Source organism: Pezoporus wallicus, unplaced genomic scaffold (genome assembly GCF_028554395.1).
Source record: "Pezoporus wallicus isolate ANWC-B61680 ecotype Strahan unplaced genomic scaffold, APGP_CSIRO_Pwel_v1 scaffold_6445, whole genome shotgun sequence".
NCBI lineage: Eukaryota > Metazoa > Chordata > Aves > Psittaciformes > Psittacidae > Pezoporus > Pezoporus wallicus.
The window spans coordinates 861,615-888,612 of record NW_026641753.1 but is presented as its reverse complement, the minus strand read 5'-3'; the positions used below and the strand labels follow the sequence as shown (position 1 = coordinate 888,612).

At 43.4% G+C, this 26,998-nt stretch overlaps 1 protein-coding gene across 2 annotated transcripts in view; it reads left to right on the top strand.

Annotated features, from left to right (window-relative positions):
* NRK (Nik related kinase) overlaps positions 1-26,998 on the top strand; it is a 107,038-nt gene that overhangs the window by 11,802 nt on the left and 68,238 nt on the right. For both annotated transcript variants that reach the window (XM_057425168.1, XM_057425167.1), the window contains exon 2: positions 3,411-3,476. Coding sequence is in view for 1 of the 2 variants with exons in the window: in XM_057425167.1 (XP_057281150.1) it covers positions 3,411-3,476 (66 nt within the window). In the remaining variant the exon portion in view is untranslated. The remainder of the gene's footprint in view (positions 1-3,410; positions 3,477-26,998) is intronic.

The following is a 26,998-nucleotide window of genomic DNA, read 5'->3' as shown; positions in this document are numbered from 1 at the left end:
AATGAGTGGTAAGAAACCAATATAAGTTTGCAAAAGAGTGGTGCTGCAAACCAGAGAGCGGGCTTTGTGTCTAAGCCATCCAATGCAGAAACCTCCCAGAGGCTGTAACCACTGCAAGTTCCAGCCTTGGCAGGGGAAGAGACACTTGTGCCCCTTTCAGAGAAAGCCCTTTCAGAACATTGCAGCCTTCATTTGGGATTTGTGGGAAATGGGAGGTGGTTGGGGCTGGGCTGTAGAAATTACGTAAAGATGGTGCTATCACTTCGGCCTTGTCTTTGGTGTTCTGGAGTCCAGTGGGAGCTGCCTGGTGCTATGCTCCTGCCAGTCTTGCTGCAGTCAGGAGGTCCAGCAGGGATGCACCACTGGGATAGGAGGCTCTTCCAAACTGCACAGGCTGGCCTTGCACCTCTTTAAATGAGTGCTGGCCATGGCTTTCCTGCTTTCCTGGAGAAAGGTGTTGGGGCTGTAGTTTCCAAATAGCATCTTGATGGGGTGCTTCTGGCTTGGGTTCATGAGGGCAGTCAGGTGGCTAAAAAGCCTCTGATCTCTGCGTTACCTGCCGAGGTGCAGGAGCCCTTTAGAAGAACTTGTGCTTCAGGCACCTGTACCTTGTTTAGCTGAAAAGGGCATTTTGATGAGGCTCTTGCTGCGTGTGCTGTTCATTCTGCCTTGCAGAGAAGATGGATGTGGCCTGGGTGCCTCTGGGTCAGCAGTCTTGCTCTTGTCTTTTGAGTGCTCTGTAGGTGACTTGCAGGAAAGCAAGAAGGGTACCATATGGTATAGTGCATTAGAGTAATTAACCTCAAAGTGATTAATGTTCAGGCCAGGATTTTGGCGTCCGGCAAAGAGAACCTAGCAATTTGGCGGGTGCTGGCTGGTGAAGGGTTAGATGGACCATGAGGCTTAAATGGTAGCTGAGAGGAAGCACTGCATCAAAGATGATACCAAGCTCAAAGATAATGAAGAAGTTGGCCTGTTGTGAAGAATGCCACTGAACAGTGCTGATATCCAAGCCAACAAGGGCAATCCAAGGACCAAAGTCAGAGCCCAAATTAGAAGAGAGATGGCCAAGGATTTTGGCTGCACTCTGAGCTGTGGAGGCTTGAGACTCTAATGCTCAATTATCTAGCAAGGACAGGGTAGGATTTTTGCTGTATTAAAGCTAATGCTAACATTTATTTAGGTAATTGCTTGGGATTTTCCTGGAGTGTCTGAAACCTTTAGAAACGAGCTGTTTGGGTGCTAAGTCAGAATGGAGTTGATTGGAGGGAGAGGCTGATTTTGAGGCATATTAAGTTACTATATTGCATAATAAATAAGCTTGGAGAAGAAGAGTGAGGACAGCACACATTTGAGTGAGAGCGACAGTTGCCAACTCCAAGCTGAAAATGCAGTTTAGGTTTCTCTGGGTTTCCATAGAGGTGTGCTATTAACACCTCTTAATTGAGCAGGGCTACTTTCTGCAGGAGAGGTGTGGAACTGGGGTGCTGCTCGTGCTTTCCTCAGAGGAATAGAGCAGGTATTGTGCATGGAGGGCTTTGTCTGGAATTGTTCCTTGGAGAACTGCTGTGTGTTTTACTCCACGGACCACATGCAACCCACAGGACTGCTCTATGGGAAGGTCACGTGTGAATCCTTTAGCAGCAGAAGTGGATTATTGCTGACTTTAGGTCTGGTGAAGCAAGGTGTGTGGCTTGGTTATATCCAAGACTAGTGGAAATGCAGGAATGAGAGGGAAAGAAAGCACTTTGCAAAGGCTCTGGTGTTGCAAGCATTCTTATGCCTGTGTTTAGCTCCATACGTGAGTGGTCCCACTGATTTCCTTCTGTTGTGAGGGCTTTAGGATTGGGGTTTTAAGTCTAGAAGGCCATGCTTTACTGGCTTGTCTTAAAAACAAGAGGCAAAAGGAATGGTACAGACAGCCCTTTGCATAGGTCAAAAGTGATTTGATCTGGTTTATGCAGTGTTAACTATTTTGTGTTGGGGTGGGTTGTGGTGTGGTTTGGTTTGTTTGTTTATTTGATTATTAATTTTTTTTAAATGTCTTATGAAGCTGACAATCCAGGAAGTGTAAGGTTAAAACGCATTTAACATAAAGGCAAACCCAAATGAATTCATTGGTACTTTTAGTTGTGGAAGTCTGTGCTGCGTTGCTCTGGCAGTCAAAGCTATTGCCATTTATCATGATGGTTGAGTTAGTAAAGAAAAAAAGCCTGTATGTTTCCACTGGGATTTTGCTGTTTCTGTATCAGATATGAAGAAAGCATTGTTTATGTTAAAAGGGTAACATAAGTGTAGTGGAGAAGTAGCTTGCTACCCTAAAAAAGATGTTTTGCAACCTGGGTCATAGAAATTGTGCTTCTGAGATAATGTTTTTCTGTATCACGTCCCTCAGCAGTACCAATAGGCATCAACTGACATGGCAGATTGCTGAAACAGATGTGGTGAAACAGACACATGGAATTAATAATATTTTATTATGTCATCCCAAGAAATGAGCAAACTGACGGCAAATGAGCAAAAATGGCTGAGTCAGAAACCAAGGAATTGGTCTCCTGAGTTCTTAATGTTTTTATATAAATCTCTCAAGTGAGTTTTAACTGAAGCAATGGTTCCTTGAATGTGCTCGTGGTGTGGGAGCTAACATTTACTTGTCCATGCCCTGCAACAGAATGATTTTTCTGTATCTGAAAGGCTGCAACATCTTGTTATTGGAGTAGGACATCTGGTGCAGTGGTTGGTTTTAGAGCAGCCGGTGCTAAACCGGTAGGGTGAAAGTTGGTACGCTGATCACCTGCCCCATGAATCTTTCATGTAAATCAACAGCAATCTAGTTTAGGTTCAAAGCCAAGACTTCAATCCATCTGTCAAATTCACCTTATGCTTGCAAAACAAGACAATTGAGTGTTCTCAGCCTACCTGTAGTGTTAAGATGGTCTGGGATGGTGCATTTCCTTTTGTAAGGTAATTGGCCTCAAATGCTTTATTTAGTATTTTTTCAGTTGTATCATTCAGGTTCTTTCTTCCATTGCTAGTGCTGGGTGTTTCATAGCAGAAGACAGTAGCTCAGCTCTTTTAAAGCTTAGGAAGCTTGGAGTTCATCCCTTATTTTACTGCTAAGCTGAATCAGTTCAGTTCTTGTTCTTCACACATCTCCATTTATTTGTTGCCTCTGCCATGTTACAAGTCTTCACCAGGTTGTTTTTTTCATAGAGTTTTGAGCAACTTGACTCTAAACTCCAATATTAATGTATTTCTTACACTGTTATTTGGCAATTTCCCCTTTAGTGTGTAATGCAGATCATTAAGACATGTGCCATAGATGTTTTCATTTTGATTGTGTACAGTTACACTCCATTATGAGGTGGCTGCTTTTCTGCAAATAATGTTATTTCTTCTGCTTTTTGCAGGACCCTGCGGGAATATTTGAGCTGGTACAGGTTGTTGGAAATGGGACATATGGACAAGTCTATAAGGTTTGGATGCCTCTTTAATTTACGCTGCTGTTCTTGATAAGGCTGTTTTTCCTAAAGCAGAGATGAGCACCATTTAAGAAGATGGACAGTATTGTTCCAGTAGGAGCCTGTCTTTTCTGTGTAATGCAAAATGGTGTCACCTGCAAAGCTCTGTGCCCTGTCCTTCTGTCCTGTTTTCATGTCTCTCTGCCACCACAGGTCAGATAAGTATGTTGGCTATTGTGCTGACTTACCTCTGTCCTATTTTTTTGGCGCTGTGGTTATTTTCTCTTTTTCAAAATTATTTAATAAGTGGTTGGCACAAATTAGCATCAGTGATGGCTAAATTTGGCCAGGAGTGAGTGGAGAGCTCAGCTGAGACTAAACCAGCAGAAGTCTTCAAGACAGAGGTGCCAGTTAACCTTGTTCTGCAGGCAGGCTCTGAAGTTTTTGATTTCTGTTATTACCTTTGTCACTGTGATATCAAAGCAGAACTACCTGTCAGGAAACTACAGCAATTAAATATTGTCTGCCATGACATGCTGTGTACACTGTGCAATGCACACCTTTATTTATAAGAACTTGCCTAGAAAAGTTATTTTACTGTGAAGCCTTTCCTAAGCATGATCTAAGAAAAAATAGATGTGATTAAGTAGGAAACTGAGTCTTTGTGGCTCCCATTTGGAGAAAGAAGACTGAGGAAGGAAAAGGCCGTGCTGCTGAGCCCTTGGAGGTACATCAGTAGAGTAATGGTACTGGAGGAAGCTGTCTCATCTTGCTTTTCCCTCAGATCCCACTACTGACACATTCCTGCGTGATGAGTCTTTGTACTGGTGCAGGCTCTTTCTGCACTGGTCTCCTTTGCAGGAAGAATGCAGAGGGAAACCTTAATGTAGAAGTGCATCACTGTTCGTCTTTTTCCAGTTCCAGTGCATTGAATGCGTGTTATGTTTCGGTGTCCATCTTCTAGTGGCAGACCTGCTGTGACTGGGGTTTGGTTTCTCTTTGAAGCTATAGCTGCTCTTTCAAAGGTTATGGAAAACCCTCTACAGAAGCAGTTCTGGGGAGTTTCTGCTTTCCCATGTAACATTTTTTTTTCATTTATGTCAGAAGCGGGATCTTTCTCACGGAGCTCTTTGTCGCTGTGACCAAGTCTGTGTTGTTTCTGAGATTGTCATTGAGATACTGAGGTCACTACTAGTAAACTAAATATAGAGAATCAGGTTCACATGGACAGATTGGAAGCCAGGAGACAGTCAGGGGTGCTGTTGTCAGTGTAATCAGTTTTCTGCCTGTAAAAAGATCGTAAAGCTCCTAAATGGCTTCTGAAATAGTTGCCTTTCTTTTCATGCCTGGATTCATTTCCTATCGAGAGAGAAAATATTTCAAGCTAGTGATTACTTTTTTTTTTTTTAAGGATGTTGAGAGTGAATCAGTTGCTTAATCAAGGCAGAAACGAAGGAGCAGCGTAGTTTGCTTCTCTGCTGTGAAAGACAATGTTTTGAGCTGTTTTGTGGTTCACTAGATATTAGTTGCGAAAAAGTGTAAGAAATATTGACAGGACAATTAAAAATTATACCCAAAGGCTGCTTTCCACTGAGCATTCAAGAGACCAGAGTCTGATAGCTCTGAATAATGGGCGATTTGAATATCGGCTCATTCTGCACTTGGACAAGCTGCGACATCAGAGAGGTCCTGAGACACAGGGTCTTGCAAGGCTGAGGGCGCTGAGGGGACGCTTTGTGCACAAGCATCATGCGATGGAGAGATGATGGACTCTGTAACCCTGGCTCTGTGCAAGCACAACCATAATAAAGGCTTTGTTCATATTAATACATGTGACCGCTGAATGTAGGGTTTTTTGCTGAGGCTCGCTTTGGGGATGGAGCTGCTCTTTGCAGGAGGATGACAGTGAGCTGTGCAGCTAAAGAAGACAGATGACAGCTGAGGTGAATGCAGTGTATGCTCCAAATGGCAGGCAGTCAGCTTGGTCTCCATTGTGAATGATTTTCACAGAGTCCAAAGCTCCAGTGCATTTGCAAATACCTCTGCAGAGGATGCTGAGCACCAGCTGAATGTACTCGGGTACGTTCTTGCCTTGCAACCAGAGCAAATATCTGTTTTCGCTGTGGGAGGGCAATTGCAATGGAAAAGCATCTTCTGACATGACCCTAAAAAGTTAGGCTGTGGTATTCGCTTTTCCTTTTTCACTCCTGTGTAGTATGCTGTTCCTTCTGTACAGTGCTAGGACTGATGGAGTAAATTAGGGAATGCTCAAATTATTTTGTAGTTTCTCTGCTATAGGCTCATGATCATAAATATTTAAGTTATAAAGTAATCTCAGTTATCCACATAATATGTCATTAGAGCATGTTTTGTTCTTCAGAGGTGTCAGACTCTTCCATGCATTCAGAAACTACACATAGTAGTTTGCACATAATCAAAGCGCAGCTTATTTCAGGCTAAATAAACTATGTCCAAGATTACTGAATTGCTTGGTTGGCTGTGAAGATGATTCATAGGGCTATATGTTTTCATATATGCAGCTCCATAAAAATGAAAATAAAATTTAGAGGAGTCATCATTAGATTTGGGAAACAATGTTTAACAGATTTATTGAAGGCGAGTATTGTTCATACTGAATTATTCCACACCAGTTCCAGTTCAGTGTCTTTTTAAATTGAATGAAAAAGGTGTAAATTTTACCCATGGTAATGCTAGAGCTGTCTAGAAATGTTATAAAGGTGGGGTTTACATATAATAACTGACAAAAGGCTAGCAGATCTTTTGACAACTGCTGAAGTAGTAGGATGTAAAAATGTCCATAGTGGCAACTTCAGCCTTTTGGAAATATGAATTAGATATTATAAAACACCAGATAGTACCCAGAAGTGTTGAGGTTTAGACTTTGTTATCTCTTGAAATAACAGATTATTTGTTCAGTTAATTGCTGCCTTCCGGTAGCTGAAACCTGAAGAACAGCACTATGTAAGAGGTGATTTTGACTAATGTTATGGAAGGTGGTAGCAGATAGTCTTGTCTGAAGGCAGTTGGAAGTGCGTTTGCTGGTGGTTGGGAAAGTATGAGTATTTACTCTTTCTTGCCTTTGTTTCCTGAACTTTGAAGTGCTGAAGTCCAGATTGTGTCCAGTGTCTGCACTGTCTCCATTGAATGCATGTAGGAAAGAGAAGTTTCTGAACTTCCCGTGCACTGCTTTTTGCAAGGGCTATCCATCTTTCTGGAACCCCTTGAGGCCAGGGACCACAAAGACTGTGCTGGGGACATGATGTTGCTCTCTGATGTATGAGGGCCAGGGTTTGGGGTTCTTTAGAGGTGCTGATCATAAGAACTTTAAGACAGGGCAAAGCAATGTTTTGCATCATGTAACTGTCAGTGTCATCTGGGAGAAAGTGAGATTGCTGAAGGTGTTACTTACAAGTTCTTTGGTGTTGCTTCCTCCCTTGGCTGCAGCCATGATGCCTTGTAGCCCCCTCTTGCAGGCTGCCTGAGGAAGCTTGATTTGGGTGTTGCTAGGGTTGGCAGTAAAACCGCAAAAAAGAATGTAGGAGATTTATAAACAACACCTTTTTTAATTTGCTAGTACTTGCTACATTACTGTGAAGAATGTGCTGTTAAAGGTGGTACCTTTGAAAGTACTGTGGAGCTCATGTCTGTGGCTATGTGGGCTGCTCTCAGGGTGCTTGATGCTGTGTCTTGCAGTGTAGCTATGACTGTTCAGACCTGATGGTGTTGTGATTTGAATAATTATCTCCAGCAGGTTAATCATATGGATGCACTGCTTTCCTTCCACAGTTGAACTCCATTGCTATGATGAGTTGGATAGTGACCATGTGTCACCCTTGATGTAGAACAGCTGTATCTTGCTCTGTGCTTGTGCATTTAGTAACAACTAAAACGTCAGTTTGGGGGGCTATACGAAGTACTTTTTGCAAAGACTTCAGCTGTTTCATGTTTTTTGAGTGGTGTGTCTTCAGTAGGAGCCTGGTAATTTCCTAGCTTTTAATTTTCAATGCAGGGTCATTTTTTGAATGGGTGAATGGGGAGAAATGGGGCACTTGAAGTGGGTGCCGTTTTTGGAGTGTTTGGGTCAGACAATTGCTCTTGAGCTTTGGAAGAGCCTGTGGAGCTTTGAGCTTGTAACTGCTTTGGTGTTTTAGTGATTAAGATAAAAAGGAATTGCTCCTAATCCTACTGATTCAGCTGTGCTCTGAGAGTCCTCATCCTTCTAAAAGTGTTTTCATGGGCCAGATGAGGTCATCAGCAGCATCTGTGCAATCTGCTTGTTTTGAGAGGCACCTGACTGAGGTTTTGACTGTCTTAATGATGTGGATTAGCGCTCTCTTGGGGCTGGCATTTTTGAGTGGCCTAAGGAATGAGAAGGTTGTGTCTTTGGCAAGTTCCAGCACTGATGTTTTTTGGAGCATGATCTTACAGACTGATGATAAACCTTGACAGATTTGCAGCTGCTGTGTGTGCAGAATGGTTGTATCCTTAACAGAGTCTGAGGGCACAAGAAACTTGAGAGATGCTCTGGTCTGGGACTGTGACAGTCAAAAGGGGAGAAGTGGCTTCCTGGTAACACAGTTGATGAAAATGAAGCAGTGGTGTTGCTGCAGCTTGGCAGAGGGTGGAAGCAAGCCTGCCTTCCTGTAGTGGCTCTGCCCAGCTGGTATTTTTATTTCTATGTAGTCACGTAAGACTCTGGATGCAAAAAGGAAGCAGGTCTGAGTAGGGAAGTGTTTGGGGTTGTTTTGTTTTGCTTTTTAAATACAGCTGCTTCTTGGCACCGAACCATGCTTCAATTGTTGACGAGAGGTAGGAGTTACTCTACTGTTGCTACACAGTGTCAGGAGTGTACTGAAGCATAAATAAGACTTTTCAGTTTCTCTTAAACAGTTTGAAAGTCTGCTAAGTTATTAATAATTAATTTCTGTGAGCAGCTGGCTGAAGAAATTGAGACCAAGTTGGGAGGGGCAGGGGGAAGCCACATGGGGGTTTTCTTTGAGACTTGATGCTGCGTGGAAACAGTCACAAGACCATGCAAAGTTATGAAGTGTTAAAGTCTGTGGACTGTATTGAAAACCTTAACTGATGGGTGCACCCCCAGCAGTTACTGGGAGGTTAAATGTAACATTACAGTTACCTTCAGTGTAATCCAGAAGGTGAATATGTATAAGCTGAAAACTACAAAACTTCTGGGGGTGGGTCAGAAGTAGCCACCTTCCGAAAAATGTGTCTTGGGGCTGAAATGCAATTTCAGAGCCTCCAGATTCCTTCAGAGATGTTAAAAATGTCACATTGTCTTGTGGTATTTTGCTGTCATTTGTGGTTAGTTACAATTTTCAAGCCAATCTTAGCCTTCAAGGCACTGAGATTTTGGTAAGTAAGGAAATCAGTTATTCGTTACAGAAATGACAAAATGCTACTCTCTGTTTCACTCATGGTTCATAGAAGTGCTTGTTTGTCTATTAATTTTCTTTATTTTGGTTTTTAGTAGCATAGCTGAGTATTTCATCCATATGAAAACTAGTTTATTATTGTAGGCAACAGTGTATAAAGGCACATTCCTGTGGTGTAGAGAATGGAGTCAGCAGCTCATTGTGTAGATCCTTGGTTCAGTAGTGCAAACAAGTAATGGAGATTGTCTGCTAATCCTGGCAGTAGGGATCTCTTTCAGGAATAAGTCTGAGCTTAGTATGTGCTAGTGCCATTGTAATAAGATCTGAAATGCTGTGGTGCATGTGAATGGGTTGCCTTGAAGGCTTAGTGTCTATAGCTGTAGTATCATTAATACACTAGAGAGGCACTGTTTGGTGTTTCAGTATTTAACTTCATGCTTCTGGTTTTAATAACACCTATGAAGTCTGCATACTACTGGATGTGCTGCTTCTTCTTCTGTCAGTTGTCCTCAACTCCTAAATACACTGTCATGCATGTCTGCTTTTATTAAAGCTTCCGTAACACCGTGGTGGTCCTTCTCCTCCTTCACTAGAAAGGCTGTGGAGTTGGCAGTGCACTCTTGCAGCAAAGAGAGCATCCTGTGCCTTGGTAGGTCTGTAGCAAGCAAATAAGGGCACACTCTTGCTAGGCCACGCCTGGAATACCGTGTCCCATCTTTGCTCCCCCAGTGCCAGAGATACATTGGGAAACTGGAGAGGGTCCAACAGAGGGCCACCAAAATGCTTAGAGGGCTGAAGAGCTATGTGCATGAAGAAGCAAAGGCTGAAGGAATTGAATTTTTTTCAGCCTAGGGAAGAGAAGGCTGAGGGCAACCTAGTCACAGTCTTCAAGTGCTTCAATGATAGTCTGTATAGAAGATGAAAGTACAGAGATGCATGGAAGAAGAGGAATGAGGCACAGATTGCTCAGGAAAAATTCCATCAAGATACCGTGACATTAGTGTATTATGTGTATTTAATTGTCAGAGCCAGGAGCATTTTTTTCTCATATCGTTGTTTTTTTGGCAGTTGTTTTGGGGGGTTTAGTTGGTTGGTTTGGGTTTTTTTTGTATCTTGGCTTCCCTACTTATTTGTATGGCAATACCAAACTGTACTGAGCGCTAGAATTTAAAATCATGGATCATACATGTGAAATTAATTAGCAAATGGTGAAGTCCTGGTTCTAGTTAGTGAATATTTCAGAGGAATTCAGTTAAGATTTTGAGCTGTAGAACTAGTTTATCAAAAATAGAAGAGTAAGGATGTGAAAAAACCTCTCAGCTGTGGAGTGCTTTTATACAATAAAGGCTCTTTGACTGAGCAGAGCAATGTACAATAATTAGATGTGCCATATCACCCATTAGAGAGTAGTAAAATCCTTGCAAGTAATTTGTTGGCAGGCCTGCCACTTCCAGCTTTTCCATGTTTTGGACCTGAATGCCCATATGGGAGACAGCAATACCTTTTCATCCTAAACTGGTGACATTTTTCAGCCCACATTGCATAACACTTCAGATGCTGGCACTGGGACATGCTGTTTTGAAGGTAAGAGAACATGCTAAAAATGCACTGGTGATAACATGAGGACAGTAGGAAATAGTTCAAGCTCTTAATTCCTCACTCAAGCAGTTTGAAACACTTTAAGCACCTCATTAGTGATACTGATTTTGATACTTCTGACTGCTCAGCAGCAGCCAGAATCAGGCGTGACGATTCATATCAGTGACCAGTGCTTCGTGTCTGAGTTTTACAATATCTGACCTACTCAGAAGTATTTAATTGTGTATGTTATCTCTTCAAAATAAATCAGTGGGGTTGGAGGAAAACTTGTAAGAAATTGTCTATTTGCAGTGCAGAAAACTTCCCAGACACGTAATGAGTTATTTGAGGTAACAATTTTAAACAGAAAACATAGTGTGTTGTTTATAGATGTTTGTAGCTGTAACTTTTGCCCTGAGGGGCCATCTGGGAGCAGTTCAAAGCACTACTGTGCTTGTGCAAGAAACATTTCATATGTGCTCGGTACTTGAGCACTTGCAGTGCTTGGGCTAGGACTAGAGCTAACTTGTGGCAGTATCAAGCCCATTGTTGTGTTGCTTTTCAGGACCTAACTGAAGTAAATAGCATTAAAGAATTGCTTTTGTTTGTTACTCAGGTGAAGCCATGAACTGTCCTGCAAACTGTGTGCCGATTTATGTCCGCATAAAAGTTGCACAGAAGCCTGCCAGGTCAGGCAGTGAGGCTTTTAGCACTGGGGATGGGTTGGAGCAAGTCCAGAGGAGGGCCAGAAGGATGATCAGGGGACTGAAGCACCTCCCGTATGAAGACAGGCTGAGGAAGTTGGGGCTGTTCAGCCTGGAGAAGAGAAGCTGTGAGGAGACCTCAGAGCAGCCTTCCAGTATCTGAAGGGGGCCTATAGGGATGCTGGGGAGGGACTCTTCATTAGGGACTGTACTGACAGGACAAGGGGTGATGAGGTCAAACTTACACAGGGGAAGTTCAGGTTAGATATAAGGAAGAAGTTCTTTACTGTGAGGGTGGTGAGGCACTGGAATGGGTTGCCCAAGGAAGTTGTGAATGCTTCATCCTTGGCAGTGTTCAAGACCAGGTTGGATGAGGCCTTGGGTGATACGGTTTAGTGCAGCGTGTCCCTGCCCATGGCAGGAGGGTTGGAACTTGATGATCTTAAGGTCCTTTCCAACCCTAACTATTCGATGATTCTATGAGGGATGTTCCTACAGCTTTACCCTGGCATGGTCAGCTGGTATGGATGATTACCACAGCGCCTCTTCTATGCTATCCGAATTGCCCAGCAAGCAACAGAGGCCAGCACCAGGCAAACCACCAGCTACATGAGGTGTGTGGCACAGGGGAAGAGGGGTGGGTAGGACAACCAGCCAACCTAGATGGGAGCAGAACCTGTGCCACTAACAACATGTTCCTTGTTCTTGGTCCTTGGAAGAGCTCCTCCAGAAAGCATGACTCTTACCTCTCAGAGCCATGTGGATTCACTCAGGGCTCTCTGATAATGCTGCTCTGAAGTTATTGGGAGCTTCACAGCTCCAGTGCTCTGGAAGGAAGCAGTGTTTGGCACAGCTGTGATCTTTAAATCCAAACACGGCTGGCTCTGGTGGTAGCATGGCTATTCAGGCTGCAGCTGCCTGGATGGACAGCAGCAAAATCTGGTGGGACACTTGTTCATCCTGCCCTTCCAAGGCATTTGTGGGGAAATGGAGTTTAAAAGCCAGTTTTCATTGTCAGCTCAGGTCAGACAGCTTGCTCAGTCAGTAGACACAGGTGCAGGTCAGCCCCTTGTCCCATCATAATGAAATTTCCAGTAAGTAGTTTTAGATTGTAATGTCCCATTTCAGTTGTACAATCCATAGATGTGATAAAATTGTCCTTTTTCTGTCTGGTATTCAGCTGTTCTCAGGCTGCTGGCCAACAGTAATTTTCTTGGCCTGCACAAGTCTGTGAATGTGGATCTTGGGAATAAAACTAAAGAAGAAACAATTTTTTAGCTGGCTGTTGTACATTTTTTTATTATTATAATTATTTAAAGCCCTTGTGTGTTATAAACCTGCCCTTGCAACCTACTGGCTTTGTGGGATTCCTGAAAGGTTTGTAAGATTTGATTTAGAAGCACCTTTACAAAGGTCATTTCTTCCCCATTCCTTTCTTTCTCCCCATGAAAAGGTGAAACCTCAGTAACTTCTGAGGTCTCAGGGAGTGAAGAATCCAGAAGACGTATTTTGTAGCAGCTTGTGGCCTTTTCAGGCCCTGCACAGATACTGTTATTAGCTAACATGTAATGGCTTGCCTGTGGTCCTGGCAGTGCTTTAGGTACTGCCTTCATGTAAGAAATACGCTTTTTCATGAAGGTAAGAGAGGGGTTGACTTGGGCAGCTGCAGTTCAGGAGATGCAGCTTTTCTTCCTGCCTCTGCCTCTCATTATTGCTGGAAAACACATAAATTTGCTGGAAATGGAGCTCTCCTTGTGACTGTAGCTGCTGAAATGGAGGCAGTCCTTGTTTTTTGTAAAGTGCCTTGGGATTCTGGTTAAGAGGAATTGGTGTACTTACGGAGGTGACTTGTGAGAATTGGTTAGCAGCCACTTACTGAACAACATGTTGTTTGAAAACAGTTTCACTCGAATCAAAACATGTTGGGTTCAACAGAAACGTTAGAAGGAAGAATTTCAGAAATGAGCTGGCTTTCGTTTTCAAACTTTGTTGCAGAAATGTCAAAACATTGCATTTCATTTGCTTCACTTGAACAGACATTTTCATTTAGCAGGATGTTTGATACTTCATAGATTGTCTTTAGGACTGCAGACTCAAAACCAAGGTACTGTCATACTGAAGTAATTTGGCATTAACAAAATAAACGTCAATTAATGTAAATTCTTCTGACTTTCCATTCTGTGAGGAGTGTTTGCAACCAGAGTGAGACTCATTGGCAAAATCCTGACATTTTCTTGAGGCTTAGTGAATACTGGAATTGAGCAAATTCCGTTTTCTGACTCTTCAGTTGTGCAGTTGCTACATCTGATATCAATGTTTTTGATAAGTTTTTTTCTTGTATTTCTGTTACTAAAGTGGGGACATTTTGAGGAGAAGGGCATGAGAGAAAGCGTGGTGGCCTTCTGAAAATATTTATTTTACTGAACTTGAGTAGTCTTCAATCTTTCTCGTTTATTATGCTAAATTTTAGTTTGGATTTTTCCTAGTAGTAAAAAATAACAAAAGAGCAACCAACTTACTGCTTACTTCTGCTGTAGTAGGTTTGTCTACTCTTGTTTTACTCTTGGCTTTAAACCTGTGAGCAGTTATACTGAAATATGCAACAAAACCAACATAAAATAAATATGCACATGGCTTGGATAATGGACTCTCAAATGTATTATTTACACAGATTGTCAATGATGTTGTTATATGGAAACAGGGAAGAGCCAAGGAAAAATAGTTTTGCTTTAATATTTGCTTTTTCCAGTATAAGATGAAATATTTATCATAAGAGGCTCCTTGTGAACATTCTTTCCCCAGAAGCCAAATTGTATCAGCAGATATCCAATTGCCTTTTATTAATATCAGAGGGTAGAGTTAGGTATTGTTGACCAGCATATCCCTGCTGCTCTGAAAATCAAATTGCTGTAAGTCTCCCTGTTTTTCATCAGCTGCTGACAGCAGGAACTGGTCCTGTGTGTGCGTTTTGACCTACAGAAGAGGACAGGCAGTACCAGTACATGATTTGAGTGCACCAGAGCATTCCTCCTGTGGGATTCTTTCTTGATGAAGGGTGATTTGTTTCCAGAGGCATTAGAGTATGTTTTGTCATCTTCCTCTGGGTGGAAGATTGCCAAACTGTGCAGGCAGGCACATTGACATTTGAGGCGCAGGGTGTGCCCAGTGAACCCAGCAGTGCGAATCCTGGGATAGCTTGGGCATCGCGGAGGTGGTCCGTGCCAGTAAATGTGGTGCGCTCAAGGTACATTGAGCTCTTTGTGCATGTGCAGATCAGCCTAAGTAGTTCTGATGTTTCCCAGAAGCGTTGAGCTCCTGGCTCACATGCTGTCAAGCAGGTGTGCACATGTTTATGCCGTAGCAGATTTGCTGGATGCCCACCTGGGATAGTTTCCTTAGCAGAAAAAGAGGTTGCATCTGTAGAAGCCTGCTCCCCATAAACCTGACTGAAGATAAAGAAAGGATGACGGAATAAAGGGAAGCACTAACTTTCCTCTTGGACACTTGAAAGATTTAAGTCAGAACTGTTTTGAATAGAGGAAGACACAAAACAAAGCCTGGAAACTCAGGTCCCTGATTCTATAGGCTGGAGAATAAAGTTAGAGAGGATTTAGGATTCACCCTTTTCTCTCTTCCTTCCTTTGCATCATATTAGTTTCCAGGTACCGACTTGGTGAAAGACTTTGCGCGGTCTGTATCCCTAGCTTGTGTGTTGGACCTGTGTTTTCATGTTGGCCCACGAATTGGCAGGTATAGCCATGCGTGCTTTAGGTTTCTGCATATGTTTGCAAAGCACCTAGTGCATTCACAGGGCTGTTCAGATGGTTACAAGAAATGCCTGGTTAGGTTGTGTAATGTCATTTTGCTTCTTGCTTCTGCCAAATTCACAGTTCTATGACCAGGAACAAAAGAAAATGACCTTAATCAGCCCCGGATGATGCTTGGAGGCTGCATGGCGCTTGTCCTGCCTTGCAGATGAGTTTTGGATGTCATAATAAGTAGACTAAAGACAGCTTAGCTTTCTGAGTTCTTGGGGTTGCTCTGTCCTGCATTGTTTGCATTACAGAGTTGTGGCAGACCTCTGCCTTTTGATGTTATTAATATTAAAATAGAGTAAATCTTTGTACTGCAGAGATGCTTTGTATTCCCACTCTGGCAGGCTTGACTGCAGGGCTCCAGGCACTCCCACCTTTGCCACAGAGGCAGTGCAGAGCCTTCTCATGGGAGCTGGACCAGGGCTGAACAGGGGTTGTAGGTGTCAGTGGAGTCCGGGATGGAGAGGGTGGTGTGCTATTTAAACTGTGATTATTAATGGAGAGCCTGGCTGGTTGAATCCTGTTGTGTGTGAATGCTGCTTGAACTTCCAGAACAGTTGTTCCCTCCAATTATGGGAGCATATGCCAGCAGTGGATTGTCCTTCCCTTCTGGCTTCCTTTACTGCTAAGCAGGTCACATGAATGTCATCATACAGTGCCTAGTTATCTAAACCTGTTCATGGTCGATAGTCATTGTGTGATATGGGAAGTCCCCAGAGACTGTATGATGCATTTTCATTTCCAGGGTTCTCCTTATAAAACAGGAGCATGATCAGAAAGGGAAACAGGGAAGCTGCTGATTCTTCATTTCCCCACCGCGGGGCAGGCTGCTGACTGTGTGCTTCTCTAGGTGTGTTTCCAGGGGTTGGTTGTGATCTGATGAGCCATGTCTGGCTCGTGCCCTGGCTGCTGAGGAGGACATTCATGTTCGTGCATCAGAAATGGCTGAAAGAACCCTTATTAGCAAGCAGTGTTTGAAATACAGGAGATGATGCAGAGGGCTTTACATCTTTTCTTTTCTTTTTTTAATTATTATAATTATTGTTTTTATTATATCCCCCCCCCCATTTGCCATGTCCACGTTTGCCATCAGCATGGCTGCTCATTTCTGCGTGTGCACTTCTGAGGTTTAGCGTTTCTAACCCACGTGCTCTGGACTGGGTTATGTGGATGCTGGTGTCGTTACATCATGGGGTGTTTGCCTGGAGCTAGTGATGAAGCAGAACAGCAGCACTCTTGAGGTTTGGCAGAAAGCAGTCTCTTATGTTGTTATTCTTGACTTTCTTTTTTCTTGTCAAAAAGCAAGGAAGCTTTAGCAGGTAGAAGGTTGTTGCCTGGCCACAGAAACATGTTCTCACATGCGACTGCTGCAAGGGCAAAACCACTACCTGGGCCCACCCTGGCTGTGGCCACCATTTGCTGTCCCAGTTAGTGATAAAACCTGTGTTCTCACTGGATCATGAGATGTGAATATCAGGCTTACACCAGTCAGCTTTTTAATAGGTGTTGATTGCTGACTTTCCTAAACTCAGTTATTTTAAAAAGAAGAAAAAGCTGGTAACAGAAATAAATGGAAATTTCCAAACAACTTAGCATTAATCTCCCTCTTCAGTCTGAGCATTGTGAAACTGCATGGACAGAAATGGAGTTATGTGAAAGATCAGCACTTGAGGAAATGATGCCCAATGTAGCTGGATCAGTGAACAGAAAACAGCAAACAAGCCCAATGCAGGCCAGTGAGCATGTCCACACTTAACAAAATTGAGCTGGAAATACATTTCTAATTAAAGCTGGCCAAACCATGTGTGCAATGCAGGTCTTTAAAAATTGCTGTTTAGAACCTCATTTTTTCTAGTCCTCTGTACATGATGTCATTTGTTTTACCCATTCAAAGTGACTAGAAAATGCTTTCTGCTCACCTGGCACTTGTTTGGTTGCAGAGTAAATGGCAAATAGCGATCAGTGCTGGGGAGCCAATTGCTAAAGGTGCCTTAGTAACTAATTTCAGAACCCCTTGTTGTTATAGTTATTTTCTTGTGCAAGCGTGTCAAAAATACGCATTTTCTGTAAGCCTCAGCATTGCAAATGTGGAAACGCTTTTGCAGTGTTAATGCCAGGACTCGAGGGAGTAGCCTACAAACACTTGAGAGATGGGTTTACATATCAAGGTGAATTCTGAAGTTGTTTAATCTCTCTGGCTTTTGAGGGAAGACTAAACAGTAAAACTACCAAAATGCAATTGCTTGCTAATTTGTCCTTTCTTACCTTGTCCCCCAGCTCTGAACTCGGCAGTCCCAATTGCTTTGTGGAGTCCTTTAAGATCTCTGCTAGCACATACACCTGTAGCCCCCACTTGCTTCTTTGCCACCCCAGATCTGACACTTGAGCGACTGCTCCCTGTGCAGATATAAGCCCCTTGGGCAGGAAGCAGCCTGTGCTGCTGCTGGCTGCAGATTGCTACGTGCTCCAGGGCTGGCCAGCTGGCAGGCAATGTCAGGCAGGAAACCACTGAGCCCACTCTGGAGCAATGGCATTTGTCTCCATCTCCAATTTTCACAAAGCACACAGGAATTAAAACACCTTTGAGACTTCTTTCTCTCTGTTTTGGTTAAAATGGGCTGAAAGGTTAGAACATGGTCAGATGCAAGGGCAGCGCAATCACATACTCTTGTTTTCTTAAGAAACATGACTAAGCTTCTGTCTTTGATAGCAGAGGCAAGCTTGCACTCCCTAATACCATGTCCCTCCCTGTACCTAAAGGTTCAGAAACAGGAAGGCAATACAAAGCACTTGGGAGGTAGGTTTTCTGGTAGGGTGTTTTCGTATGCTCTTTGGTTATAATTATTTTGTTAATGCACTTTTGTTGTAAATAGAGACCTTATTATTTAAAGTTCTGTTATTTAAATACATGCTGTAGAGTTTCAGCTGACCCTGCAAAATTTGTCTCTGGTGTGTAATTGCCAGATTTATCCTAAGGAGCAATGAGCTGTTGGTGGTGTGCTTTGGCATCTGGTTGTGAATGATGGAAGATGCAAAGAAGCTGCAAAGCGAAGTTATTTTGAAACTTGGGGATGGTTAAACTTTTAGAGTCAATTTTGAAGTGAGTATAATTAGAAGAAGATGTTAAGGCAGAGATGCTAGTTTTTAGAGCTTACATCATACATGTAAACCAGATTTCAAACGCTTGCTACTCCACATTTCTCCAGCAAACTGCTGGCATTAGCTGGATGCTTTGTGGAATGTTTAGGTTGTTTAGCTGTTTTGGTTTGTTTTTTTCTTGACAGCTGATTTGTGATGTGATGCAGCTGGTTGGACACTGTTAGTATTACAAGGTGAACAAGGTTCAGGGTTTGGAAAATGAGAACTGGGTTTCAGACTGAATCACAAGAAGGGCTCCGGTGCAGCTTCATTGATGCCTGAGTTTTCATGGACTGGGTCAGTGGATTTCAGTCTCAGTTTTGAATATGTATATATGTGTGCATCTGCGTGTACTTTGTCCATAGTGTCTTGGGCCCCACTGTATTTGGTGCTGTACAAGTTTACAGAAGTGCCATTGCTGCCTGGGAAAGCTTCATGTACAACACCAACTGACAAACTGTCAGTGAGAGAAATCCAGTCAAACCTATATGCCTCTGAACGTAAATGTATGTGTAATCAGTCAGAATAGCAAGTGTTCTCTATTTCCATCTGGCCTTCATTTGTAGCTTTACCAAGCAATTAATTCCACCAGGCAGTGAATGTTGGATAGTAGTAGTAGTGTAGTTGCTTGTCAGATACTTTTACACAAGTGGACACTCTGCAGTAAAGGTGTAGACTAATTTCTTCTGTCACACTCTGAGTCAAACCTGTGATGGGATCAGTGTGAGCACACCTTCTCCGACAGAGAAAGCAAAGAATATGCATGTTTTTCAGTGGAAAACTTGGTGCAAAGTAGGATTTGTTTTGTTTTATAAACTTGAGCTTTTATGGGACAAATTCTGATCCAGTAAATTCAACAGCAGAAATTCCTGTGGACTTCAGTGGAGCCAGAGCTTCATGTAATAACTCAAGCATTAGAGGAAACTATCAGTAGCTGTTGGTGGGAAGCCCTACAGGGAGGCACTGGGAAGTGTGGCCAGCAGTGCATCAGAGGAGGCCACGGGGTCCCCAGCCTGTGCTGAGGCTCTATGTTTGTTTTACCCAAATGCCTGGTTCACTCTATAGTGCACTGCTTCATCTTACGCTGTACAAAATGAACTTGGGTTGTTTAAGCAGGGGAAGGCAAGGAGGTGAGAGTTTCAAAATCTGGTAAAGCTGTTCAGTGGTTAATTATAGGAAACTCTTGGTACCTTTTGTGACCAGTTCTTCCAGTGGTTTGCTGCTGCAGTTGCTTCATATGTGCTGTTAATTATGCCAGTCTGCGCTGCTTCAGGCTCTGCAGTTCTTCAGCTCTGATGTGTTTTAGCCATTTTCTTTAAATTGTTCTGCAGGGTTTGTTCTGTTTTTGTTTTGTTTGTTGCTTTAGTTTTTCCTCTCAAGACTTCACTGTTCATTTCTCTCTCTGCTGTGATTGACTTCAATCCCTACAAGTAATACAGCAAATTGGAAGATAAAGTGCTGAACCGTAACAGCTTGTGGCTGTTCAGGAACTATTACTGCACATCTGACCTATGCTTTGCTCAAGAGGAGAAGCTTTGCCAGCCAGGCTTCTGCTGTATGAAGCTGATTAGATCAGTTTAGGGAAAAATAACACCAAGGCTCTTCTCAAATTCAGATTTTTTATTTTTTTATTTTTTCTTCAAGAAAGTGAATTTGGAAGCACTGAATCCTTCTTAACTCAATTAGAAAAGTGAGGTATACTTTTAAGAATAATTAGAAGGGGAGTCTGGTTTTATTTGGAGACCAGCTTAATACTGAAAGCCTTTCCAAATGCTTAAGTAATTGTCTCTTGAGCTTTGTGGACCAGCTAGCCAATAGAATTTTGGAAGGAAATTGTAATTGACTGCTGCTGCGAGATCAGTGCCATGGAGTTCATCTCTTACAGAGCTCATTCAGAAGTCTGGAGACTGATGTATTTTCTCACAGACTAATTGTGTCCATTAACTCCCTTTTAATTTTTGGAGAGGATGTGTCAAATAGAGCCAAATGAAAAGGCACTGAGAGCAGATGCTCTTTTTTTCCTCAGTTAAATGTTCTGTGAAGACTTATGTATGTGAGTGAACAATATGACCTTTCCCTGGGCAAACCTCAGATCTTCTGAACTCAGCAGTGGCACTCTGTGGGGTTTTGACTTCATGATTCACCTGGGGTGAAGAGAGTTGTAGGGAAGATATTTGCCTTGAAGTACTGAAGGAGAGGTTGAGGGACCCAAAGAGAAACCCAGTTAATGCCAGTTGTTACAGGTACAGGCTGTCCTGTGGAGTGCCCTGTGTACTGTCTCATACAGTCCACCCTCAGAGAGATGTGTACCCACACGATATTGCAGTCTGTGTGAGAAAAACACCAGCAGAACTGGAATGAAAAAGTAAATCACCTCTAAGGTTGTTGTAGCTCTCATGGTCTAGGCTGGAACTTGCAGCCTGAGCTGTGTACCCTGCCTGCCTTTAAAAAAACCAAAACAACAAAAAGCCAGCAGCAGTTTTAACCCATGCAGAACCTTGTCCATGTTCTGCATTACGCATCAGAGAAAATCTAAATGTTAACACTTATTGTTCACAAGAATGCTGAAGGGTTTTTAAAATTCAGTGATATAATTGCTAAGGGCATTCAAAGTTATGTTTTTGTGGGATAGAAAGCTAATACAGCCTTTCATTATTAGCATGTGTCCTGGAAGGTTGCATTACTTAAAACATGACTCTCATAACCTGTAATTGCTGACCTCCAGAGCTTTGTAGTGATGGTGAGCCAAAAATCCTTACTTTGAGGGATTCCTGCTCCCTAAGCCTGGCCACCCATCAGCTGACCTCCTACAGTCCAGCCCTCACTTCCTTTCAGCAAGATGGGGCTGGTGGGACACATTTAACTGCCCGTGACTTCATCCAGCAGAGATGTGCTGTGTATAGGTTTTCCCTGTGTTCCTGTAAATGGATGCACAAGTCAGGCAGTGAAAATTCACTGAGGTGAAGGGATTTGTACTTCTCCTTAGGCTTAGCTTCTTGACGGACCCAGGTCTGCAGGGTGAAAGCCTTCCAGGGCTGAGGCTTTTTTCCTAAACTGTTTGTTTTCCTGGGTGAACAGACTTTTGGCATGGCAGACCTTTGCTGTCATAAATCACTGCTGGGCTCCCCAAGTGCTGAGCGGGACTGGCTCCATGCCAGTGGGCTGTTGCAAACCTCATGCCCTCAGCAAGAGGAGCCACAGGGCTCAAACAGCCGCATCCCTGCTGCTGTGCATCCCTGCTGCCCTGCCCTGGGCAGCTGGGCTCCCTGCTGCTGGCTGCCACCAGCTCAGGTTTCCCCAAGGCAGGACATGGCTGGATGAAGAAAGCCGCCTGTGTCAGTGAAGTGTCTGAAGCCTTGGCAGGGGTAGCAGGCTGTGATGGGGTGTCTGAGGGTGGAAACCCAACAGAGTGTTTCAACAGACGTTAAGAGGCATGACATGCCAAAGCCCAGGATGAATAGCAGGACTGTTGAAATTGTTATTTATGCAAATACTGAAATTTAGGCTCAAACTAGGTTTTATGTCCCAATAAATGGAGTGTAAGGAAAAAGGGATAACTGCACAGCCTGCTTTTCAGTCTCCTTCTCCTGTTCACTGTGCTGCTGTTTGAATTGCTCTCTTGATCCATCTATGGCCGCAAAATATTTCTTTCCTTGCTTGGTAGCAGCTCCCATTCAGGGGCCTTGCAGTTACCTCTGAAGTCAAGCACCTGGACTTTCTGAGCAAAGGAGAGCTTTAATGTTTGTCTTCCTGAAGTATCTCCAGATGCAAGCCAGGTTGGGGCAGATCACAGTTGGTGAGAGTCTGGTCCTTCACCAGGAGTAGCTATGCCTTCAGTAGCCTGGTGTATCCTCAGTCAGTGCTGACCCCGAGCACAGCAGTGGTGGCAGTCAGTGGCATTAGCTTCCCAAGCTGTGCCTGTGCTGTGTACTGCAGCTCTCCATTTCCCACCGTCACCCACTGAGGGGCTACCCTGTTTTTTTTTTACCTGCCCCAGGAGAAGTGTTCCTACTCTTCCTTCTTGCACATTGTTCACATTGTTTAGAAACTTCAAATAGCAGGATAGTAGGGAATCTGAAGCATCATGTCTGCATGTCTGATCTAGATGAAGCTGTCCCTGCTCATTGCAGAGGGATTGGACTAGATGACCTGTGAAGGTCTCTTCCTAACCCAGACTATTCTGTGTTAGCTGAATATGGAGAAGCCACAGGAGTTAAGTACTTTCCTCCAAATGAGCCTGGAGCTGCAGAAGATTACATGGGATGTTCCGCTGCAGACACCACCCATTTCAAAACTCCTTTCTTCGTATTGTGATGAGCATCCTATTTTCAAATGTGCTTAGTGCTTTATTTGGTCTTGCTAATTGCAACATTAATGACCTCTTTGGGAGCAGGTTTCAAAGTCCCAAAGGATCAGTCTCTAGCCCAGTCTTCTACAAGTACACAGTAGCCCTGAGTGGTTTGTGTTTTGCATACGGATGGTAATCTGATCAACTGAACATATCAATATTGCAAAAATGTGGGTTCTCAAATACGTGTTTGCGAAAAAGCTTGACCTTGTTCCTTTGTTTCATTTTCTTTTCCCACTGGTCTGCAGTCAGACACAGACAAACATTAGACAAAGCAAACAATCTGTGTTTCCACTTGCACAATGGGAGGAAATAGGAACTGAAAGGATTTAAAAAAAAAACCAAAAACCTGGACAGAAAAACTGCTTCTGGTGCCTCTTGGGTTTTGCAGTTCCTGAGGGCTGTGGTATTGACACTTGAAGTGGGGGTGAAAAAATGTCCTTTTCCTCCAGAGATCAGGATTGTTTGATCAGCTACCATTAAAATGAACCCCATCCATCTCTCTCTTCCAAGCAGTGAGGACTTGGGTAGAATTTTAAGTGGTTGATCGAAGTTATATGTTCTAATCTCTTATCTTGGCTAATCTGTTGCTATTTTCGTATATGGGAAGTCCTCCTATACTGCTGCCAATGTAGCTATGTTCTGTAGTGAGTTACAGTGATATTTTTGTTTGCTTGTTTAAGCATGTGACACAAATTGGGGCCCTGAGAGAAAGTAGTGATTTTTATTTTTATTTTTTTAACTCCTTACCCCTGAAATGTCTAGAACTCCATTTAAAAGAACTTTTAAAAACTATTATTTTCACTTTGAGGGGGAGAGGAAGATGCACTAGAAAGGGTAGAATGACCTGTTCTGCACAGAAATAGAGCAGTGATGCTTGCTAAGAAGGGAACTTGTTTTCATTGCATATTGAAGTCATCTTTGCTGTAGAAATTTGGTAACCTTTATGAAATTATCCTCTTTTTTTTTTTAATTGAAATGCAGTGTAATATTTTTGAATCATTTTTATTTCTTGGTAAATAGTATATATATATCAATATTTCTTCATTAATGCAACATGCTTTGTCATGAAGTGCACTGTTATTAATTAACTTTTGTTCTTTATGTATCTATGTGCAAACACGTTGGATTTGACTGTTAATGTTCTACAACCTGAGTTCTGGGGCATGCGAAATAGTGTTCAACCTCATAGTGTGGTCTGAACTGAAGCGATAAATCTTTGCTAACTTCTTGGAACATATCCAATTGTAGAGTGGGAATTAGCATATCGGAGAAAAAATCTCAGGAGCTCACTCTGATGCTGCAGTGCTGTGTGTTCTTCCTCTTGATAACACAGAGTTAATGGCAGAGAAAGCTATACAGTTGCTGTTGAAAAAGGGTGTTTATGGAGGAGAGGGAAGGGGAAATCCATCAGCCTGCTGTGCTGCCCAAGTGTTTTTGGGTGAGACTGTCTGGAAGCTGGGTGCCAAATATGGGGGTAAAAGGGCAATGTATTGCATCCACATGGTCAGCACTTAGGCAATGCAGCTGGGTTGTGGTTTTACGGAAGTCCCTGCATCCTGCGCTGCTGGCATGAAAATAGTCACAAGGAATGGAGAGTGGGCTCCAGCTGGGAGACGGAGCTGAGGGCTACCCTAGAGGAGACCTGGAACAAGGCCCAGGCTTCTAAATCTCGGCATCTCAACAGTATCAAAAGGAGAGAAGAAATGCTCTAGGGGAATACAATTCTTTGATTTATAGCCCCGAAATCCAACAGACATCCAGAGATGTTGTGACAGAAATGCCACTAAAACTTTATAATGCAAATCAAAGTCAGCTTTCTGCAGCCTGAGTTGCATGATTAAAAAGATGAAGCTGTAACCAAATTTATAGCTACATTCCCACCTAGCTGGTGCTTACAAAAAAAAAAAGACTTTCTAAAACAGGTTATTATCTGCCCAAGGCTGTTGTGTGTTGTGGTGGGTTGGGGGTTTTGTGTTTGGAGCTTTTTCTAACTATCAGAATTGATGTAGATTACATGTCATAGTTTACAATGAAATGGACCATTTCTGAAATCCAGTGCTAGTATTCAGTGCATGACTGACCCTGAGCTCTGTTTCAGACCATTAACCAACAAAAACAAGCTGTAAGCTTCCAAGCTCTTAATAAAGTCTTCCTTCAAATTTATTCCCATCCTATTTCAAGTTTTGCATTACTGCTGTGCTTTTAGCTGAAGAGCTCCAGCCATGACTACAGTGGGTTGTCTCACATCATACCAGTTGCTGAGTCTTCCTGGTGGAGCTGTCCTATAAACTGTTTTCAGATGACATTTTTCAGCACCAAAGTGATACAGCCTCAGGTGTGCTAACCCCGACTGCTTGTTTATATTAGTTGAGACCCCAGGGGACAGCAGGATGCCTTGTTGTGAGCATCCATTGCTGTAAAACGGCGGCTGTGCTTTAACTGCAGTGCAAGAGCAGCCTATCTGCAGATTTTATGTTCTTGGGGTCCTCCTCCCTGCCATGCTAACCCATCAGCATGCTCTGGGGAGCACACTGCAACTGCATGGGATGCTGCTCTTGCCTGCCTGCGGTGTGAGCTGGTGTTCCCAGGCTCTGGGTCTGGTGGTAGCAAATGTTGTTCTCCTCTTCTGAAGAGCTGGGTCTAAGTAGAAAAGGTGGAAAGGGAAACAGAAAGTTCATGACTTTGTTAAGGTCATATGGAATAGGACATAGGATTTCCTGGATGCCTATGCAGAGCATTGTTCATTTGATGCATAGTTTCTTAAAGGCTTTCCTTGTGTTAGCAGGATGGAAAGGGTGGAGAGGAGAGGGGTAAAAGGGTGGAGTCCCATCCTTGAGGGCACAGGAGGCTGAGCTGGAAGTGTACCAGCAACCGCAGGGTCACACAGATGTACGCGAGATGGGCCCAGAGTTCCTCAGTGGGTTTTGAACAGGAAACCTGCTTGCTGAAGTTCACTTTCAGCAAGAGCCTGCAGCTGTGCCTTCACCTCTCTCCCGAAGGGCAGGTGGCCACAGCCTGCGTCAGTTAGCCCATAGTAAGTGCTTCTGGGTGAGAAAGTCCTCTACCTCCACAGCCAGGTCTTGCTTTCAAATACAAATCTTCAATATCCAGAGAAGGTCCCAAGAGTTAAGTCTGTGGTATGTACCAGTTGTCTGGATTATGCAGGCAGGCAGTGCTGTTAAGGGTCACCCAGGAGTCCCACAGCCTTGTGCAGAAGTGAGTTATTTGTGTCTGTGCACACCCTAAGTGCACTGCACACGTGTATGCCTGATGGCAGAGTGTGTTTGATGTGAAATTGCCCTCCGGGTGGTCACAAAGATGCAAACTGGCCAGTGTCCAAGGCTTCTGGCATCTGGGAGGTATCTCAGCACATAGGCACCTCACAGCCTCACCAAAAATGCAGCTTTTTAACGGAGAGAGAAGTGAGGTTGTGCTTGTAGTTACAGACAGGACATGGATGTAGTTAGGACTTCTGCATAGTCACAGCTACCAGCTTCTTTCTGCCTCGCTATCCTGCAGCAGGCAGCCCCTGCCCTTCAAGTGCACTTTTTCCTGCTGCGGTTAAATGGGGACAGCTTCATCAGGCAGACCTAGAAACACGTGGACAGTAATGAGAGCGTCTTGCCAAAAAGGAAGTGTGTGATGGGAATGCCGTGGGCTGCCTTGGCATGGTGTGCAGCACTGGAACAGGACAGCTGGGTTGTGTTGTCTGGACTTGCAGTTGTGCATTTCAAATCTGTCAGAGTGTAAGTGGGGAGAGAAGGTGATGGGAGCTGTTTGCTACCCTTAGGAAGAGAGGTCTGTGCAGGATCTGGGAAGGAAGCTGTAAAACCGAGCTCTCTGCATGTGACCCACAGCCTTACAATTTCAGGCATGTGTCACTGGGACCTTGGGTCTCTGGTTGTAATTGTGACCCAAGCCAGGGACTGCCCCAAGTTTTTGTTTGCACCTACCAGGAAGAGGTGTTGTGTGTGAATTCTGTAAATACACTTAACTCATGTAAAGCCCCTTTATCAGCTAATCTCTTGACTGCTACTGCTGATACTCTTGTTTGCTGTAGATACAAAAATACATCTTGACCCTTGTAGAGGGCATAGATAAGCAGTTCCTCTATCGAACTGAGCTAACAAGGTGAATATGCATCCAATAGAAATTACACTGGGTGGTCTGTCCTATTCCATGTCAGTCTCCTTGTAGAGATAATGCAGGGTTGCAGCTCGTCAGAACTAGATCTTTGGTGTTAAGCATCTTCTATAAATGTGGCTGCAATGAGCATGATGCAGAGTTGAAGGGTCTGTATGCTGGCCCCAGGTTTGCTGGATGTTACTGTAGTGACTAACTGGCAACTGCAGCAGAATCTTTATGCAGAAATACTTTCTGGAGGAGATGAGGAATTTAGCTGGACTCAAAGCTAATAGGAAAATTCCTTCCATCAACATGTAGGCAGGAACTTCAATTTTAGAAAGTCATTGAGGTTCAGAATTGTTTGTGTCTAGGCTCTGTATGAGCTTGGTAGCTTTTAATGCTATGTTCTTAG